Here is a 22,396-nt window from a genome sequence, read left to right as displayed (position 1 = left end):
TCATCAAGTCCAACCCCCCTGCCAAAGCAGGTTCCCTACACCAGGTCACACAGGTAGGCATCCAGGCAGGTCTTGAACATCTCCAGAGAAGGAGACTCCACAACCCCCTTGGGCAGCCTGTTCCAGTGCTCTGTCACCCTCACTGTAAAGAAGTTCTTGTGCACATTCGTGCAGAACTTCCTATGCTGCAGCTTATGTCCGTTTCCCCTTGTCCTGTCTCCACATACCACTGAAAAGAGACTGGCCTCACCACTATGGCCCCCACACCTCAGATGTTTATAGATTTAGTTGTGCATGTCCCTGTTCACTGCAAGGAGTTGGACTAGATCACCTTTAAAGATCCCTTCCAACTCTAAGGATTCCATGATTCTATATTGGGGTTATTCATTTTAGATGAGAAACTCATTAACATCTGTTTTTTTTATTCTCATTCATGACAGTGTCTGCCAGATGTTTTGAGCATAGCTCTAAGCTCGATGCCCTTTGGTCCATTTCCCCTGTGAAACTAGGCAGACATCTGTTGACCTGTCCATGCACCAAATGAGTTAACGGCATAGCACCACAAGATCTGCAACAACAGTAGAATGATTTAATCTGCATCTAAACAGAAAAATCAATCTTTCAATTCAAGCAGAGAACAGAGTTGGAACATGTCTCTGACTCAGCAAAAGCATAGCTTAAGTGTAAGACACCAAATTCTAACACCAGTGGGAAGCAGGTGAAAGACGATGTCAAAGTTAACTGCCAAACGGAGACCAGGGCAGAGAGACTCCACTGCTGCCACTAGCTAACCTTGCCTAGGACAGAGCTCGCAACAGAGCTTCAACAGAACAACACAGTCCTCTGTGCCAACTCATCTCTTCCTACCTTCTCTCTATATGCTTACTCTTTGGCCTGATTATAATTGGCCTGATCTTCTGATTCTGTGAACAGTGGTTTGGATTCTATAATCAGTATATAAAAAAAAAGGCTATGAAAAAGTGTAAGTGCTAGTTTAGGGGGAAAAAAAAAAGGCCCAAAAATAAATGCATTACAAAAAAGCTACCCACAGTCTATTTATTCTCATGAATCTTAACAGTAAGAAGAAAAATAATGAGGCTATGTCAGATATTGTTATATAAAACAATAAGGAAAATGAAAATAAGCCAATCAAAAATGTTATGACATGGATAAAGCATTTTCTCCATCTAAGTCAGAGTTTTTTTTAATAACTATTGAAAGGAAAGGACATCAAGGAAATTGATGTCACCATCTTCAATTTAAAAAAAAAAAAAAAAAAAAAAAAAAAAAGCTTTTCATTTAGGTTCCTTTAAGTCCTTTTTTTCCCAGACTAACACAGGGAAGAAAAGCACATTTTTCAGTGGATTGTACCTTCCTCAATTCTGTTTATTTGAAATATTCACTATAAGGCCTTGATTTAGATTGAGTATAAATACTTGCATTTAATAGAAAAGGTAAAATGAACTCACACTGCATTTATTGAAGTTTTGTACTTCTTTTTACATAAATACATTTTGAAAAAATCCACTATCTTTTGAGAGACTACAATTTTTAAAAGATGTATATTAGATAAATATTGACTTTCCTCAGTGCATCCTTTGCATTCCCTTCAAGGTAGGAGAGCACTGCTGTAAGCTGTGCCAACGTATATAAGAGATGCTTTACTGCACCAGCTTTATGACAACCTGAAATCTATTACTTTCTCCTCTAAACTCAGGTATAGTTTGCGTGGCATTGACATTACTTTGAACTCTTTCCTTATGATTAAAAACTTGACAGGCTTCGAGCAGGAGGGGGTTGGAATAGATGTTCTCTGTGGGTCCCCTCCAACCACTTATGATTCTATTTTATAAAAAATCAGTTTGCTGCATTTACATTTTTAAATATTCCAACCAGTAAAAGTATTTCTAGGCTTATCTTCTATTAAAATTTACTAATTCAAGTACTATGCCTACTAAATAAAACTTGCAGCAAGACCTTCATGCACACTAGGTGACAGAATATTCGACAACATTCACAAAGGCAGTAAATGTGCAAGGCCATTTAAAGAGGTTGTAACAAATCATCTTCTCAAGCAAGTTCTACAACATCTCCACAAAAGCTTCTGTGAGTCCATTCATTTATTTTAAATATAAAACAAACAAATGTAAAATACCAGTTCCTCATAAAATACAATTTATGATTCATTTCAGTTTTATTTTATTTATTTTTAAAGAGTCTAATATATTGCTGGTCGTATACAAGAAGTAATACACTCCTGATGATGATCTTTGAAGTATTTTGAAAAGTAGTAATCAGGGAAGACCACTTTCCAATAGAAAAGCTAGTTTTCTCCCTAATAATATCTTACATCTCAAAAATACTGAAAAATGTAGGCCTTTCTGTACTTTTTGTTCTCTTAAAGCTCATCATCACCTAAAATGAATTGGGAAATAAAGAGAAAAGAGAAATATTACTTTAAAACCTCAACACCACTTTTTATTGATCTTAATTTGAAATTCCAGCTCATCCTCAAAAAGCTCTTAGCTGAGAATATTCAAGATATTAATGTACACCTCTCCTTTATCCTTCAATTTCAGGACCCCAATTTTTCTTTTTAGAATAATTTCTCTTACAAGAAATATTGTATTTTTCTTTTTATGATTCTGTCTTTTTATGGTGAGGTAGTAAGAGCACCCAGAGCAACAATTATATTTGACAAACCAAAATGCCTTTTCATTTACCTTTACCTTACACATTGCAAGCATAAAGATAAGAAGTAGAAAATATGCATTGAAATACATATTTATTTATCCATCTACATAAGAAATCAGAAAGTGGCTTGAAAAAAGTTATCCATGGTAAAACAATGTATGCCTTCATTTTTTACTGACTGCTGTGGTTTTTATTTAACCAGACTTACTGCATTTTTTCAGACAAAGAACAAATTGTTTTGTTTTGTTTTGTACAATCCCCCCCATCCAAATATTTCTAAATCAAATTCAATTCCTACTTTAATCACCACCTTGCATTATAGCTTCATAGTTCCTGGAACTACCACTTTTGATCTATCAGGTAACCTTAAGCAGAGAAAGCACTCCAAAGGCAGATCTTAACTGTATCCCCAACAAGAAGTTCACCATCTTTTTTGAACCTTCCCAGTTATTAGGGTTTCAATGCAGCTCACAGAAAACTTAATCCACTTGTCTCTGAAAACAAAAATGTTTTCCTGCCTTTCTCAGTTGTTACCAATTTCAGCATAGGAAACTTGGAAAACAGCAATACATACGAATCACATAAAGACTTAGTGTTCTTTAATTCTGAAATTCCTTGTTCCTACTGAATTTTGAAAACACCAAACCTCAAAATTCATTAAAAATATTTCAAATTTTGCTTGAATCTGCCCTGCAAGTATAATTAACCTGCCTCAAACACTTGTAAATAAACGCCTAATTGGCATTTTTTCTTCTATGTACTCCATAAATCCATGCCTTTGTTGTATAGAACTCCTATACAAAAATATTCCTACATGGTCATAAGGTCTCTTTAGATGAATATTCTAAAGAGACAAGCCTAGGAAAGGTACTCTAGTTCAAGACCACAAAGCTAATTAATGCAAATCTATTATATGGTAAGGTTTTCTGGCCCCTACACTCTGGCACAATTCTTTTACAAATGTGTTTTTTAAGATCAGACTCAGCCTTGTAGTACCATCTGTTATTAAAAAAAAAACCCTAGCAATGCATTTCCAATAGGTAAATCTGCCCCTTAATGAAACTGTCTGTCAAAACGCCACAAAACAGTTATGATTAGGGCCCACCCACTGCAAACAATAACCCACAGATCTTATAAAAACTACTTCAGAAACTGAAGCTGAAAGAACGTATCTATATCACCAGAAGACTGAACATAAATCAGTTCTGTCCAGAATTATAGCTTCTGTACTTAGTCTTGATTGGAGTTCAGATATGTAAAACAGCAGAACTCCCTGTCACCTTAACATTTTCAGAAACTTACACAGTTAAAAGACAGCTCTTCATACTACATCATCTCCAGAAACTTCCTAGGCATTACACATCATGCAGAACTAAACAAGCTGGCCTCAGCTCCACTGCTGCTTTCTTCAGGACATATACAGACACTGTGACTGGTACATAAATAGCTAGAGATATTAAGAAATGTTTCATTGATAGATAGAAAACAGTATTTCCAAAATAAGATGCAAATCCTGCAAGAGAATAAAAGCCTCAAAGAATTGCCTGTCACAAGATACCAAAAAAAGAGTCAAATTGGAAAAAAAAAAACCAAAAAAACAAAAAAAAAAAAACCCTTTTTTAAAAATCTATTTTATCTTCACTAGAAGAAGAAACTCCTTATGAGCTCCACCCAATACTCCCACAATTATTGCTAATATGAATTAGAAACTATTGCAGACTCTTTTAGTGGTTAGTAAGTCGTATTTCACTTCACCATTAATCTTTAGAATTGAGCAAAGATGCATTGGAAACAATAATGCTCTACTGGAAATCTTTTACTAGAAGTTACCCCGAAATTATAGTGACTAATATTTTTCTAAACAACAGAGAATGCTTAAAAGGCATTTGTGTACTTTAGCCATCTTTGTTACCAGTGAAGTCACACACTTAAAAAGGTTTAGAAAGAAGGTTATTACTTCACTAAAGTTATTCTTTCAGCCTTATAGTTACTGTTTCTTCATCATAGAAACAATCATCACCATAAAGCTTACTTTTCCTCACCATGAAGAACAAAATACCCAACAGCATTAACTCTATTTCTAGCCACAAAAAGGGTGAGAGCTTTGAGACAGCATTTTCTAAAGCACTTTTGATAAAATCCTCTTTCAAATAGACCTAAAGAGCATTTCTTTCCTTTAATCAGCTCTTCTACAGCATCTGTCCTTTCCGATTTTTGTTTTAAATGTCAGCTTCCCAACTGCAACTTGGACTTTCTCAAGAAAGTGAAAACCAAAACTTCACAATCAGTGCATTAAAAAAATACAATTGCAAAGCCACAACTTCTTATAAAAGGTCTTTATTGCATGAATTAATTGAAAATATTGTGTATTTTTAAGACAGTGTTTTCCCATGCACTAAATTAACGTAGCTTTAAACAGACGATAAAATGTGTCCCAAATTTTTCTGAAAGCTAATAAATATATGATATTCATGTGATACACACGTGTGCCTCATTAAACTTTTTTTTTTTTTTTTAAGCAAAAAAACTAATAAACATTCAACTCAGATGAACAGCATAAGAAAATCAGGGTATGTTACCTAATGTGTATTACTTACAAAAAGTTGCATCTATGTGAACACTGCCATCACTTAATGTACCATTCACTGAACTCGTTTCCACTTGCAATTAAACAAGGCGTGCAATGCATTCCAAAGATGGACATACTGCTGAAGTTAAAGAATAAGTTGATCTGGAGAGGAGTTGTGGTCATTTATTGCTACTATACATACATATTTCAGATATGCTTTCTACTTATCAACCACAAGAGTCTCCAATACATCTGTAGGGAGAACAAGCAGATAAAAAAAACCACTGGGCATTAGACACACTAAGCCATATGTCTCAGCAAATCATCTTAACCAAAAGTAATACTCTTCAACAAAAGTAATTTTTATTTCTCCAAATCATTAAAAGAGAATGACAAAATCTCACATGATTAAGGTCAGCAATAAAGAGATCATTACTTTTAATTTACCTTCCTCTAGTCCTATGCACAATATCGCACTGAGCTTACAACCAACACCACATAACAGTGAGAAACAACATATAACAGTAAGAAAAATCACGTTTGCTTTCATGAAGGAAGCAGTTAATGAATTCCAGAGAGGCCGTCAACATAGTTTATGAAAGTATGTAAATCTTTACAGTTGATAGACTGACAAAATTTGACACAGCTTAGAACCACTGCCAATAGCTTTCTTGGCTTGCTGTGGGTAAGGATCCTGCAGGAAGCCCTGAAAGGAGCTCCCCCAGCAACCCTCCCACACAACCTCAAGAGGCCACGTGAGCTCACTAGCAAAGTCCAGTTAGGACAATCTGAAAACCATCAAAAGCCCAAGGTAAGAATAAAGAAAAAGGATAGTTCATTAAAGACTAAAACTACAGATACAAGACATAAGATCATCAGGCCAGAAGACAGTTATACTTTAAAAGAGACAGAAAACAACACTTAAAAATGGCATGAAAGGAATGAAGGGAGGAAGCATTGGGCTCTGAGGGCCTGCCACCAAATGCAAGAGCTTCTATGTGAAACCTGCTAAGCATAACTGTACCATGTAATAAGTTACTTCTGACTGTTTTCTGCTCTTATGGTAGTCTATGAATTTACAAGATGCCATTAGAATTAATTTCAAGCAGAGGAAGTAATTAAGTCTGGTGAATATTTAATGTTTTCAGATGTACATCACATTAAGTTTCTACTTTCCTTTTTAGTTGCGAGAACAAAGGTGCTGCATGGAACCTTGCCCCATCTTTCACATCATCAGCTCACTTCCAATACAACAATATTTCAAGTAAATGCTGGGGGGGGGAACTAAAAATGCGTATCTCCTCATTCCATTAAAATATAACCCAAGGAGCCTCAATTTCCTGTGGGATAAAAGTATATTAATAAACTACTACTATTTTCTGACAAGTGCTTCTGAAGTTTCAACTGTAGTTCTTCTGCTTTTCCTTCTCTTGGATTCACTGATTTGTGTACTAAATGAAAGAAAGAAAGAAAGAAAGAAAGAAAGAAAGAAAGAAAGAAAGAAAGAAAGAAAGAAAGAAAGAAAGAAAGAAAGAAAGAAAAAAAAAAAAAAAAAAACCAAATTTCTTCAAAATATGAATGTTGCTTAGGACATAAAAAAGTCCAAACAGTAAACTACGTATCTACATTCTCCTTCTCTAGCATTCTTTAGTGTGGTCTTAACTGGGAAATAAATTATATGAATGAAAAATCAGTGCTGCTTTACATTCACAGAGCTATCTGAAAGCTAATATGAAGCAAAATTAGCAGTATTTTATAGGTACAAAACTGCTAGGACTTCCTTCAACATATCAACTGTGGTCACAGTAATAATGAACATATATAGCTTCTGAGAGACAGGCCCTCTAGATTTAATTTCATATAACACCTTCATAGCACAAATAACTTCAATCTTTGATCAAGTTGCCTCTTTACATTTGCCTATGTAAGATGGTCATGGTTGAGCAGAAGACTCAGGCACATCAAGCTTTTCAAATTTGGAATTAACAACTTTCACATCAAATTTTCAACGACCTTTGTATGCATGCAGACTAAGTATTCCAGTAACAATTGATGCAGCATTGATGGCTCACCTTTACCTCATATTCTTATTCCTATTTTCCTGTATAACTTGGAAAAATCTTGTTTGACTGTCTGACATGACTCTAGATCCTTTTCAGCATCACTCCACTTTAAAATACAGTCCTGCAGTACTAAACTTATGAACATATGCCTTTTGTTTTCAGACATCTGAAGCAACACTTTAATGTAATAAAATATTCCTACCAGGGCATTCAGTTCAAACATGGAAAGTGGGCTTTCTCTTACTGTTATGTTTGAGTTCAGTTTTACCTGCAAGTACCGCAAGTTGTAATGAGTAATTATCGGGTAAATCCATTTTGAGCTTCATACTTGTGCTTCAGCAACTCTCTCTATAAATATAGTTATTGTTTTTGTATTTTCTCTGCATGATAAAAAGAAAACGTTCACTGCTTGGTTCTTTCTATAAGCTATAATCAGATAATTCGAAGAAAAGTATATCAGTTTTTCCACCATTAGTTTATACTGCTGTTCTGTGGACAGGCTCTCCTCATGTTCATTTAATGTCTTATAAACACTGGTTTAAATCAAGGGCTTTTTTTTTTTTTTTTTTTTTTTTTTTTTTTTTTTTTTTTTTTTTCTTTCCCCCATAATTGAAGTCAGGAAGAGATTAAACTTACTTTCTTCTTTCCAGTAACAAAATATTTAAATGATGACAGCATACCGCGAAACTAAACCCAGGGACTGTGGCTGCTAATTACTGCTCCCATTTTCAATCCTCTTAACTTTGAAGCTCTGCATCTATTCCATAACATACAGCAGAAATACGCATGAGTTGCGATTCTCCCTATAGAAGAAGGGAAAACTAATTTACAGCCTGATGGCTGAATCCAGTCCCACAAGACAATGTACTTGGCTCTCACAATGCCTGGAGCAAGACTGCTTAAACTCTACAATGCTAAACAATTACTTAGCTCACAGGAAAGAAAGAATAGGGTGTGTGTCCCACCTTGGCCAGTTCCCTAACCAAAGAGCAGCTAAAGCAAAACCAGGCAGAGCCAAGCTGGAAGCAGGCTGGGTAATTCACAGTCTGCTCCAGCACTAAACCAGAGGAAGGACAGCTTCCTGTTACAGTGACTCTTACAACTATACCAGGCTCCAGATCCAACGTACCTTTTATTATAGCCTTTTAAGAGATAGCATTGCTCAAAATTGCAGATAATTATGGCAGACAAACAGTGAACCAATACACCAAAATAGAGTGAAGCCAGCATCACTCCTGTATGGGGTCTACAGTATCTCCTAATGAAGGTCATATTCCCGTAGCAGAGGGCTACACTGGATGTTCCTGGCCTGGGCACAAAGCAACCTAATTCCCATGCACTATGAAGTTATGCACTACTGAAGTTAGAAAAGCAAGCATCTCTGTTATCAGGTTATCTAGTGCACTCTACAGCAGCTTCATACAATTCACATCTCCCTTTTACAGCTTTCCCTCTCTGGATAACGGAGGGTTAAAACAATCATCTTGATATATTCATCTGATCCATGAGCAGCTGGGAGGAAAAAAAAAGGGGGGGCGGGGGGTGGCCTATAACCATAAGGGATCAGCAATCTACAGAAATAAACCCATGGAAGGAAAACTGAAAATTACAGGCTACAGAACTAAATTTATACCCCAAGCACCATCCAAATGGGGATAATTGTGGAAAGCTTCAAAAGGACTTTGGAAGTTATTTGCAATTAGTACTAAAAATAGCTATGAAACATCTCAAATAGTCCTAAAAGCCTACTGATGAAGAGTGTTCTTGTGAGCAACAAATATAACAGCAAGTTCCCAGATCTCTCTACAGTTGACAGATGTCTTTGTGACCCTCTGAAACTAATAGCACATTTTCTCCCCCAATCAGATTTTCTGTCTGTAGAACAGAAATAGTGAAAACCTCCTTCCTACCCAACTACAAGTTTTAAGAACTTCATTTGAAACAAATAAATGTAAAACAGATAAGCATGGACTTCTCAGGAATCCCTGAAGCAAAGCATATTGATTCTTTTTCTGTATGGGGATATTAATTAAAATTAGATAGACAATTATTTTCCTCACTCTTAGAGAATACTGTAACTCTTTCAGATTAGAAAACAAATAACAATTTTCAGCATTTTAAAAATAAGCAGTTTGCAATGTCTACCCTCCATTTTTTGTTAACATCATAGAATTGGCTCAGCCCACTATTAATGAATAAGGGTACACGTTTTCATTTTATTATATTGTATTTTACTTGCAAATTCCACAATGGCAGTTTTGAGTATTTAATTATCTGTTTCATTGATTATTGTTAATATTTTTATACTATATCTTACTTTATTAGGAAACTTTGCCATCATCTGAAGTATCTTGCCGAAAAGCATTATGTATTTATCAAACGATGGTCCTTTCCACTGTATTTCAATTTCAGTTTATTTGAAAAGTGTTACATTGATAGGTTTTCAAATATATTGAAGAAAAATTGGTTAGTCAAAAGCAAAATAGAAAGAACAGTCTGGAAGATGACGCAGTTTCATCAAGTATCTCAGAAAAGTCACTTTATCAGTGGAGCCTTTCCTGTTTTACAACTTCATTACAAACTACACCAACTAATTCCACTAATAAAAAACTGGAGCCAAGCAAATTATCTTGAGATAAAAATGTCTATGAGAGAGACTCACAAGTATCTGGTGAAAACTTTAAGAGCAGCATGTTATTCAAGGAATCTGCTTAATTACTGCCATCTTATTCCTGTGGCATCTTTAGTCCACATATTCTACATACAAGTGTGCGGGGGGGAAAGAAAAATCATGTTTTTACATCAGAGAAGAACTTGCAGGCCTTTTCTATAAACTCTACCTTTACATAAGTGTTAAGTAAGGTTAAGATATTGAGCTGAATACCAGACTTTTAGCAGTTGACAATAGAAAGCCCTTCACCAATAGGGATTGAGAAAGAGAAACAACCAATAATGCCTTCATAACTGGAAAGGGGCAGAGAAACCAAAACGGTAACTGTGTATAAAATAGCACATTTGTATATCTCTAAGACTTTATTTTTTAAAGAGCATGGACATATTAACTGATTAACCATTTTACAGTGTTAATTTGTAATATCATAAAAGCTCTTTTTGTAGCATTTTTTCACTTTGTTATAAACTTTTAGAATTGAATTGTAATACAAATAGGTAAGATAGCAAATATCGGTCAAGACCCATCTAGTGCACGGCTCTTCTCCAATCAATTTTGATAGCACAGAAGCACAAAGACGCTCGGTTTAGAAAGTCCACATGTGTTTAATCTCCGATTAATCAAACAAAAAGTAAGCGCCTCCAGACGTATTTCTTTTAATCACGGGAAAGATATCTTTTCAGTGGCTCTGCTTGCAAGAGCGAGTCAGCAGATGTCTGTCTGGTCTGAAGGGAATTTCTCCTTCTCAGGAGAGAACAGTTTAAATAGAAGAGGAACGGCCATATGCTGACTATGCACTGCTTAACAGATGACGTAAAGAAGCCTCCGCTACCACAGGGAGTAGAACAGGGCAGTTTTCAAATTAAATTTCTTTCAAATTCAAAGCAATCAGCTGAAATCAATTTACACACAGGATCCAAGTCAGACAGTTCTCATCAAAACAGTTTGTAGACACAACAATGAAAATCCATCTCTGTCAGCAGCATGATGTTTAAGAAAGGCTTGACTGTGCTGACAGTAAAAAATTGTCTCTTTACAGTTTTAAATACAGCTGTTATCTTTCTTTTCTGGTGGATGATGATTCAAAATAATATGAAATCTCATCCATATGAAGTATTTGGAAAAAGTTCTATGTTCATGCACTAAAATGTACTGGCATAACACACATTCATCTCCCAGTTTAGCTCAGGAGTAGGTGTTTCAGTACTTGAGAAAAATATGTTTTACAACGTAGGATTGGAAAAAAGGCAATCGAATGACCAATGCAGTAGTATTATGAGACAACACTCTGACTTCACACTTTGTCTATACTATCACCTAGGAAATGTATACACTAATAGCAAGAAGAATGATCACCTTTGCTTCATTTAGTTACCTCAGTGTGCCACTGGGAATAAAAAGTTTAGTTTAAAGCAGAAGCTGGAGAAGATACTAGACATCTATTAACTGAAAAGTGCATTTAAAAATTACCTTAGAACAGAAAATGCCCACTAACTAAAAAAAAAAACCTGAGACAACAGAAAATGATCCTATTCCATCTGGTAAACTCTTCCATAGATCTCCCTCTGAACCCTGCTTCAGGGTCTGTCTTTCACACTCACGAAGCATAAGGGTTTAAGCTCTATCAAGGAATATGCCACCTAATACTTGAAGGAGTTTGTAGCTGAGATTGAAACAGACTGTAGAGCCAAGATCTCTAATTCATCCTCTATATCCTAAATAAGGATGCCTCCCTTAATTAATGCTTCTAATTGCTATTAATTGTCATCCACAACCTTCTAAACAGCAACAGTTAACTATATGGGCTTCCAATCATCTGCACAAAACCACCAAAACTGTAAAGCATTAACCTTATATAAGCACACTACATAACCTCCAGATCTTTAAAAGTTACTTAGATATCCCCAATGTCTTTAAGATAACACATGGACTATTTTTCTTAACTTACAGACTTCTACATAACTTCAGAAAGAAATTCTGAACCATACAAAAGAAGTATGCCAGTTTGGATACATGTTTAAGTCATGGCATCTTCAGCCAAGCTTTGAGTTGTTTTCCACAGATTTTTGTGTTTTTTAAAAATCTGTACCTCCTTCATTCCTTAATGCAAAAGTTAATCAGCAAAGTGTGAATATCCAATTCCTCTCCCTGCAAAGCACATCCCTTATTTCATTCTCTCCTGCAACCAGACACCATCTCCGGATCAAATCTTTTGTTTACACATAAAGCACTTCATCCTGTAGAGAGGACTGCAACTTAGATGGCTTTGAGAACACCTCTGATTTTGTGGGACTGCTTCCTAAATTTCTGAAGTATCAAATAGAAACACAGGAACCAAACAAAAAAAAAAAACAAACGAGGGGTTGTACATCTCTGTTTTATGTGATCAGCAAAATGTACTTTGTGTCTTTTTCTAGTTAGACCTACGGAGCAGTTTCTAGGAGAATGGTGACATTGCCTGTGCACACAGCTACTCCCTTACAGAAGCTGTGCAATTGAAATAAAAGAGCATTTGCAAGAAATTGTGACAGACTGAGAAGAGATTGCTGTTTTCTTCTCTTAAAGGTGCTGATTTCCACTCCCACCTGGAGAACCTGAGGGACACCAAGAAGTCCAGAAGGGAGAGATTCAGGGGACCAAACATGGAAAGGAAAGCAAGGTCTGGACAAGGAGTGATCCTTTTCAAGCACAGTTTTATTTGCTCCTTGACTCAAGTGAAAATACCCATGGCTCTGTGCAGGACCAGCAACAAGGGCAGGTCAGCAACGCCTGCTCTGGCCGCTGCACCAGATGGGCCCATAAGCACTGCACAGTGATGTCACTGTGATGACACATGGGCACCATGGTGACGTTTGAGCCTCTCCCCCTGTAACCCCTTGACAGTTCTGTGGGATTTCATTGGCAGGGCAAAGGGCAGCTCCCCGCAGAACTGACTGTGAGCAAAAACCACAGTCAGACTGAGACAGTAGACATTGAAAGGGAACTGTCTGCAGTAGGAACTTCTGGTTCTGATCCAGAGGGTCTGGCTGCATCCCCAGACTCTCCTTCTGGTCATCCAGATAAGGATAAAGGAACTGTGTGGGGATCAAAAACAGGTGAAAAGGATGCACTAACTCATCCTGATGAGGAGGAAATCAAATGTATAGCTCATGCTTCTTATGAGGAGAGCATATGCAGAGACACTATTATCTCTGATAGCTGAGTCACTTTTCTCATCAATCCTGTGTTATGGAAGAGTTTGGTTTTTTTTTTTAAAAAAAGTTGTAGAATAGTACACAAGCAAACTGGGACTCTCCTGGAATCTAATGGTGAAAAGTATTTGAAGTATTATCCAGAGTAAATGGAAAACAAACATCAATAAACTTATATATGCTACAGCTTGCTGACTATAAAACATGCTGCTTTTGAGGTTAGAGGTAACATACATGTGTACTTATTTTACAAATACTTTTGCAAATGCACTACTTATGAGAAACAAATCCATACATCAGTGGAAAATGGAAGTGTTACAATAGAACTTTCCCTAGAATGCTTACCTCAGAAACCACTGATGAGCAAACAAAGCCAACTTCATTTCACTTATTTTTCAAAGAATCCTCAAAAACTCGACAGTGGAGAAATAATGATTAAAACAGCCCTGCGGCTACTGTTACCATATTTGATATGGTTAAGTTTCTACATAATGCTCACTAACATAAAAGATAGCCATAAAATCCAGAGATATCATTTTCCTCAAAGAGAGATATCTGGATATAAGTATGAAAAGAAAATTTAAATACTGCGACAAACTAGAAAATGTCGATAAATGAATTTGATCTTGATCAGATGGATCCATCCACCAGACAATCTTGACAGATTCAAGCATAAGAAGCAGCTGCAGACACCTTCCCATTTGCTGATGCATAACTCTCCACTTTTTCAAAACCACTTTTGCTTATCTGTGAAAAACGACACTTGTTTCCCAACTGCATACATCACAGCCAAAGCCACCTCAAGCACTTACTTTGAGACACAAGAATAGTTGCATTTTGTGTTCTCACCTGTAAAAGTTGACATTTACAGAGAGAATTACTCAGTTTCATTTTGACAGAAACATGCCCTTTATCAAATTCTCTAGGACCTTTCAGCACTGGAGAAGGTGCCAGTGGTAGTTAGTAATCCGAAACCAGTTAACATTCCTCAAAAACAAAACACGCAGCTAATTTAAGTAAGTCTCCAGAGATCAAAAGGCTGAGTTCAGGAAGTCAAGAACAGGGAGGCAAATGGACTCATAGCAAAGTAAATCTGTAAAGGATGACTACAGGCTGTTATCTGATTATCCCATCATGCTCTCTTTTTGGGCTACCATACTGATACTGCATATTAACATACACAGCCTCAGTGTCAGAAATTTTGTAGGAGTAACATTTTGAATGAAGATGAAAACTATTAACTATCAAAAGAAAAATCCCCAAACTAAATAGAAGTTACATCTCTTGACCTGTAATTCAGCTTCTTGCTGAGTTCCTGTTTACTCAAATTTAGATTCTTTCCACTTAGGAGGAACTTAAAGATCTAAATTACAGAAAATGTAATTTAATATCAACTTACAAAGCTATTTTTCACATGCTGTTTAACTTAAAATAGCTTTACTAGTCAACAGAGTGTATGATTTTAATTCTTGAAATATCATGTGGCTACCTATTTGGTTAGGGAAAATTATATAAGTTGCAGTCCTTGTAATATAATGAAAAACAGTGTAGTCCAGAGGGTTCAAGTGCTGGTTGGCTAGATTTAAGAAAGAAAGTTAGCACTGTATCAGCCAGAGATAATGTTGGTTTAAAGGCCTCTTTAGAAGTTTGTGGTACAGAGATTGCTTCATGGAAACATCCATAATAAAGCTGGAAAAATGATACAATAATAAACAAGAGCACCAAGTGTTATTGAGAGGATATAACAAATCCACAATGCCATGAGTAGATACACATGGTCTTCAAGCATTTTACAGGGGCCACAGGAGGCACAGATTTAATTAAGTAAGCCTTACTCAATTTGCTGATATTATAAATGTTATTTAGGTCCTGTTCAGTATTATTCATTAATGGCTACATTATCAGCAGAAGAAAAAGCTGCAAGCTTTGGATGAAATGACTTGCACACCTCAGTCAATCACCAATGGAAAAAGTAACAAAAAGAAAAGGACAAAGCAGAGGAAAAACACTCTTCTCTGTACCATGATTTACTGGTGTTTTCAGTCTCTCCTCCATTGCAGCTATCACATCTAAAGCTTTTTGTTTTTGTTGTTGTTGATGGTTTGTTTTAAAGTTCTTAATATACACATATGCTTAACTAGATAAAAATGTTTTTAATACTTTATACTGTTCGAAATTTTTTGTATGAGTTCCCTCTACATTTCATTCCTTTTACCTACAGAATCTATGCACTATGCACGTACTTACAGAATATCTTCAGCTTGTAACACAGTCCACAGAGAAAATTCATTACTCATCTGAAAGATGAGCATTAGAACTGCTTCTAAAATAAGCTGAATGAAGAGATAATGGCTATGAAAAATTGCAGTGTTATTCTAAATTCTGAAGTTAAATCCACACATTCACAGAACAGTGAAGGAACATCATCTAATTGAATGTGTTACTCTAAGAGGTGATAGAAGCAAGTGGTGTGCTATAAATTCCCTACCACATTATAAAATGTTAGGTGGTGTGGGCAGGAGTTGCTTCTTCCAGTGACAGAAAGCAGTTACAGCATAAAACTTTTATTTCCTACATTTCACAAAAGCTTTTTGGTTAAACTTCAAGCACCAGAAGTAACTGTACAAGTAATCCAAATGACCTTCTGTACCTTGTAAATGGAAATGCAATTTTCATCTGCAAACATACAGAAATTAAATTATAATCTAAATATTTCAAAACTTCAAATGCATGCACATACGATTACATGCACAGAATTGTAAATGCCGTTATGCTCAAAACCAGTGCCCTCTTAAACCTTCTTCTCCTAACTGTATTTTACATGAAGACCTTGTAAGAAAGACTGTAACTGTAACCATAGTCAGCATTTACGAACTCATCAAGCAACTATGGAGCAGTTGGGTTGACATAGGCAATAGTGTATCAGCTAAGTGTATCTCATGAAAGATGAAGAAACAATTACATGCATTTCAAACATTACTTCAAGAGACACCACCAAGAACTTACTGCATGGACAGAACACTTTTTAAAGATTCTACATGCAGTGCTACAAAGTAACAGCATTCAGATAACATCAGAATCACTTAAACATGGACACCCACTAAAAAAACTGCACCTACAAGACACCGAATATTGCATTTGTGAGTAACTGATCAACTGTGTTTAAATAGGCTATACATTTGCTGGATAAACATACTTCCAATTAGCCAACCACCAATTAATTTTATCACTAGAAGTGGTAACAAGGAAACAACATGGTCATAGATCCTAATCATGTACATTTAATGTTCTACACGCAATGCTTGAGATCCTTTTGATACAAGCACTATGAAAGTGCTCTGCAAACGCCAACAAGGACCGGTAAAGGGCTCAAATAAATGCACTTAACAATTATTTACTCTGCCTTCAGTAGGAGCTATGAAAATCCAGCCATTCTGAGAAATCTTTTTTTCTAAAATCAGAAACCAAGACCAGCATCAACTTAACTTGCCCACAGTTGAAGGACAGCTCTGTCCAGCCTCCTAACATAAGCCAACAGAGAGGTCAGTATTTTCAAAGAGAGATTCACCCAGTTCAGAGCTGTCCCTTCAACTCAGCACCAGAAGAATTGCAATAGATTACAGAGTAAACTTACAGAAGCGACTAAAGAGAGATAAGTAACTTTTGGATTAGAAAGCTTTCTTTCGTACTTAAATACCTCAAACCGACATTTTTTTTGACCTACACATAGCCCTCCACAAGGCCTGCTTAAAATCCTTTCATGTACACTTCTCTTCCTCTAAAATGAGGATAGAGTGTACAGGAAGAGATAAGCATTACAAAGGGATATGAACATACTTGACTGTTCCTTCCTTTGGTCAAATACTTAAAAGAGATAATTTGTAGACCACTTCTTTTAGAGCAAAAAAGGTTATTTTGTGTTTCTAAATACAGATTTTTTTTTTTCCTAGCACTTACTTGTAAAGCAACAGTTCCAAATGTACCCTATTAAATGAAATCCAAGCTATCTTACCTCCGAACAAATAATATTTATATATTATATATTTATAGTATGCTTTTCATGCATATTTAGGGAGGAAAAAAAACACATATATAAGTTGAAACTGATTACACAAAATTCAATAAACATCAAATAACCATAAGTCCATGGAAGCACAACAGAAATACCAAAATTCATAGTGATGTGACTATCCATTTTCTTAACTCCATGTTAATAGGCATATAACAGAAAAAAAAAAAAAAATGACCTGTACATTTAGTTAAGTCACTGACTCGGAGTTAGACCACATCTACGCTATTTTTTTTTTTTCCAAATCTTCAAATCACTTTGCAACAAGGGGCTCTTACTGAAAAGTGAAAGAAAGAATCGTACTTACTTGCCACCTCCAGCGAAGCATTGTGACTTACAGCTTCCCCAAGGTAATTCCTTGCCACGCAGACATAGACCCCTTCATCTGGCCTACTCTTGCGCCCATGAACTATGCGTAAAAAAAATAAAGATCCGCTGGGCAGCAGCATCCGATGAGAACGAGGATCATCCTTGTCAGTTTCCACTCTTTCTCCACCTTTATACCACTCAATGGTTGGTGTCGGCCTTCCTTCAGCTTTACAGTTTAAAGTTGCTGGTTCTCCCTTTGAAACAATTAAATCAGATGGGTGTTCAACGATGCGAGGTGGGAAATCTTCTTGTCGAAGACGGGAGCCTACAACATAAAAACGTGCAGATATCTTTTTAGATCTTTGCCACGCAGTCACAAGTGTTTTGCCCATATATTCGCGTAACAAATACCTGGTAGTTTAGGATTTAGTAAGAACGCCAATTAAGATACTTTTAAAGTAGAAAAAAAGTCCCTTATTTTATTCCAATGTGTGCAAAGTTCTCTCCCTAAATTAATAAACTAGAAATAATTTTTCAAAAGGCGACCTATATTAGGGAACTAAACATGCCATGCTCCTAAATCCCATACATGAATATATCAATACTGAAATGGATGCAAATTTATACGTATATGCATATGAATACATCTAATTACGACAATTAATTCTACAGATAGTCCAAAGTCATCAGGCTTTCACAAAGATACACTAATTTAAAACACAAAGTTGTGACCAATCTCATTCAACTATCCATAAAGTCTACCCGTTCATAGGAGTAAGCCTAATACCTCCAGTCATTCTGGCATTCTGCTTGTACTATCAGTTCTTCTTAGTGACTTCTTAAACAGTACCACAGACATAAAAACACACAGAACATCCAGGTAAACATTACAGTTGTGTCAGGGAAAACAAGAGCTACTTCTTCTATTTTACATTTTAACTGTCTGATTACCCATTGTTCAATGTGCAATTCCAAGGAAAAATGGGACACAAGTATTGGAAAAATGAGGTACTCTTCTAGAAAGGCGTTCAAACTTGAACAAATTCAGACTGTGAGCTCACAGTAGCAAGGAAGTATATGATACCCTGGATAGAAAAATGCTGCACAAGAATATGACAACAAGTTGGCTGTCCAGGAACTCAAAGCTAGGCATAGGCACTTATCTGAACTTTCATAGGTTTAAATTATTGCTTCTATTTCAATTTGGTATTTTGCTCCTTATTTCTCCCTTTGTATATCATTTCACAAGGGTCAAAATTGGTCTCTTAGATCAGTAGTTCCTGATTATTAGAATTATAGATGCCAAAATTTGTCATTAGCATTAATAGTGTACGTTTGAAAAGCTATGAAGGACCAGAAAGAAAGACATAAGAGATCTATTCAGTGCAGGTCAGAAAAACTCAAGTTAGTTCTGAAAGGGGGAAAGACAACGAGAAAATCCCCAAGAGAGTTCTGTTTTCTACATAATACATAGCGTAAATATAATATAGTATATAAAGTTATATATACACAGGTTGCTCTGAAAGTAACACCTCCTATTTATCTCCACTGAAACTACAACACAAAGAAAGGGCACAATAACACTAGATAGTAGAGCAAATTCTCAGATACAAAACACTTTTTCAACAGTCACCACCATTAGCTTTCATTTCCACTAGCAATGAACAAGAGCCTGCGTACTGCACGCATAAAAATCACTAGCAGAGGTGAACCACTGTCACTGACACCACTGTGTGTGTGTGTTATATATGTAAAACATAAATGGGAGAATTTGTGAAATATATAACTTTACATGAAAGCTTATTTCATGTTATTTTTGCCCCAAGATTAGCAATGCACGTTAAATGTTATAATTTAATTTAATTAATGTTTAATTATTTAATTTAATGTTATTAATTAATACTGGAACCAACCACACTATCCCAAAATCTATGGCTTGACTGCTCTAAAATATGCTAGCATTCCTCTCTATGCAGCAAAACTTTATTTAGATTATAATTTTACTTCTTAATTATGTACCTCATAAGGAAGGACACAGGAAAAAAGAAGGAATAGAAATTCAAAACCAAAATGTAGTAAAATGCTTAAAGATGCTTAACAACGGTTTCAAAAGCCCAAGTCTGCATATGTGATAGTACATATCTCAGGTCTGTATTTGTACAGATAGCCAATCAGCAGACAACACAGTACAAGCCTTCTATTGTTCCTGTCAGCCAGGCCCAGACTGCAAATAAATGACATACTATTTTCATATATTGTATGCACACTTCCTATGCTAACATTCAAGTCACCAAACACTAACTGAAAGTACTGCACAGAAGGCACGCTTACAGACTGACCTCTAAACATGCTTGAAAATTGAGACTTGGGACTCATGAGTGGGAAAGAGTGCTAATACAAGCTGCAGTTCTCAGGAAACTCCAGGATACATTTGTGATATTTCATAGCAAATAGTATTAGAGAAGTCAAAATAACAGAAATGCTCCTTTTTTATTTACTTGAAATTGTCATTTTAAAGGAACCCTTCTGGAGAAAATTAAAAGAATTGCTTGAAGCAAAAAGGGACAGAAAGTTGTACAAGTAGTTGACTGGCACACACAGAATGTTAACCACAAATTTAGCGGCAAATGCAACAACCAAGTTATAATCTTTCCACATGTCTATAGATTTTATTTTTTTTTTTTTTAATATTTCTTTATTTCCTTGCAGCCTATTTAAGATGCATTTATGCTTTACTGAGAAAAAACAGCTTCTATTATCAGTCATAAAGTGGGCACTAATCCTGTAATTTTCCTGTCAAAAATCCATCCCAAAGGGATATTTAGTTTAAAAAAAGTAATAATCAAAACAGAAGACCTATTACACGCTGAATCTGCCATTATACATGCAACTGCCCTAAAAGATGACAGCACTGTGCCACGGGATCTAACCAACTTGGTCTCTCTGCTTCCTGTCTTATTCAAGTCTTTCACAAAAAGTCAACAGGACGCCACCAACTAAAGTATGCAACACTAATTATTTCATGATGCTACTTAAAAGAACAATTATAAGAAATCATATTTGCAGTTTCTTTGACTGTGCCACAACTATTTTTACAAGAATTCAAACACTGAAATACGTAGGCATGAAGGTTCAAAGAAAGTTTGCATTAGATGAATGCTAAAATTTGTAAAGGCAAGAATTGTGTTTCTCCTTGTCTTAAAACTTACTTGCACAGTATAAAAAGCATTGAAAAATAGCAGGCAGTATGTATTTGAATAAGAAAGCTGCTCACTGGGAGAATAAATGTTCTGCTAGTCTATGAGGGAGGGAAGAAGAAGGCCCCATTCACTTTCCATTTCACAGCTACAGCATTTAATGCCAACTTTAAGAGCATCTGATCTCCATTCCATTCTTTTATTGAAATGCTTTGTATTGCAACATAAAACCGAGTTACAAATTATACTAATGAAATACTAATAAACAAAGCTAGAGCTTTAAAATCAATGTTAGCTAATTCTTGCAAATAATTATGCTTCATAAGGATATGAGTGAACTCGATTTATCAGCACTTCCACTCCATGTAACATAATTTCTTTCAGAAACTTTTCAGAAATTGATGGTATTTCTGTGGTTTTGTTTATACTGATTATGAAGATGTTCTGCAGGTGCTCTAGTAATCAGAAATCTTCCTCTACTTCTCAGGTTAAATATACCCACAGGCAGCGCATATGTAATTCTTCCATAAATTCTGACAGCCGCATTGTGAAACCATAACAGTTAAGAAGTAGAGACTCAAAATGTTTCAAGAGCAAGCTACAAAGCAGTGAGATACTACGTCTCAGGGGAGAAATAGCTAAAGAAGAATCAAAGTATTTCTCCTGAAGAGGCTTTTCTACAAAGACATGCAACAAACCTTAGAGACCTTTATCACTCCTTGCAACTACCTGAAAAGAGATTGCAGGAAGGTGGGGGTCAGTCTCAGTTCCCAGGGAATAAGTAATAGGATGAGAAGTAATGACTTGAAATTGCACCAAGAGAAGTTCAGGTAGGATATTAGGAAACATTTCTTCTCAGAAAAAAATAGTGAATCATTGGAACCGGTTGCCCAGAGAAATGTGGAGTAACCATCCCTGGAAGCATTCAAGAACTGTGTGGATATGGTACTTAGGGACATGGTTTATTGGGTATGATGGTAATGGGCTCGTGGCTGGACTAGATTGTCTTAGTGGTCCCTTCCAACCTTAGTGATTTTATGAAATCTAACCTATTGAGCTTATTTGTTCTCATAGACAGTAGATCAATCTCAAGGAAAGACAAAGAAGACAAAAAGCTCACTGAGATATTCACTTGCTTTCTCTCTTACTTCCATGAGTGAAGAACTCCATTTGTCCCTCCTACTTTTAGAATACTTTTACTCTTTACATACCATCCTAATCCAGTCTAAATACAATATGTCTTCCCAAACTTGGCAGCTTGCAATAGCACATTTCAAAAGCAAGTATTCTCAAATTTCCTTTACAGATGTTGCAATCTTCCACTCGTAATCAAAGGCATGGAGTAATTAATGAATTGTGCCTACTATACCTTCAGATTTTACCAAAACATTCAGCTAAGCAAAGAAATTCCACTTTTGAATTCCACCTTGGCATAAAGCAGAAGAGACAAAACTGCACTGAACTGATATTTCTAACACACTCCAATATGAGAATAGAGTTGTATCACTCTGGACTTACAGAGTAGCTCTCTGCACAGTTAGGAAGAGTTTTATTTACAACAGCTGTTGATCTTTAACATGTGGGTACCGAACTTCTGGTTTGGGGAAAAAAATGCAACTTATGCCTCATATCT

General features: G+C 35.9%; 1 protein-coding gene across 1 annotated transcript in view; it reads right to left on the bottom strand.

The window, feature by feature from the left end:
* Positions 1–22,396, bottom strand: part of ROBO1 (roundabout guidance receptor 1) — a 606,013-nt gene that overhangs the window by 246,581 nt on the left and 337,036 nt on the right. Inside the window, exon 3 of the mRNA XM_042809975.1 lies at positions 17,565–17,891. Within this exon, the coding sequence (XP_042665909.1) occupies positions 17,565–17,891 (327 nt within the window). The remainder of the gene's footprint in view (positions 1–17,564; positions 17,892–22,396) is intronic.

This window comes from Centrocercus urophasianus, unplaced genomic scaffold (genome assembly GCF_019232065.1).
Source record: "Centrocercus urophasianus isolate 14NV4802_14NV808 unplaced genomic scaffold, USGS_Curo_1.0 seq_12, whole genome shotgun sequence".
In the NCBI taxonomy this organism is placed as follows: domain Eukaryota; kingdom Metazoa; phylum Chordata; class Aves; order Galliformes; family Phasianidae; genus Centrocercus; species Centrocercus urophasianus.
This window is presented reverse-complemented; position numbering and strand designations above follow the sequence as displayed.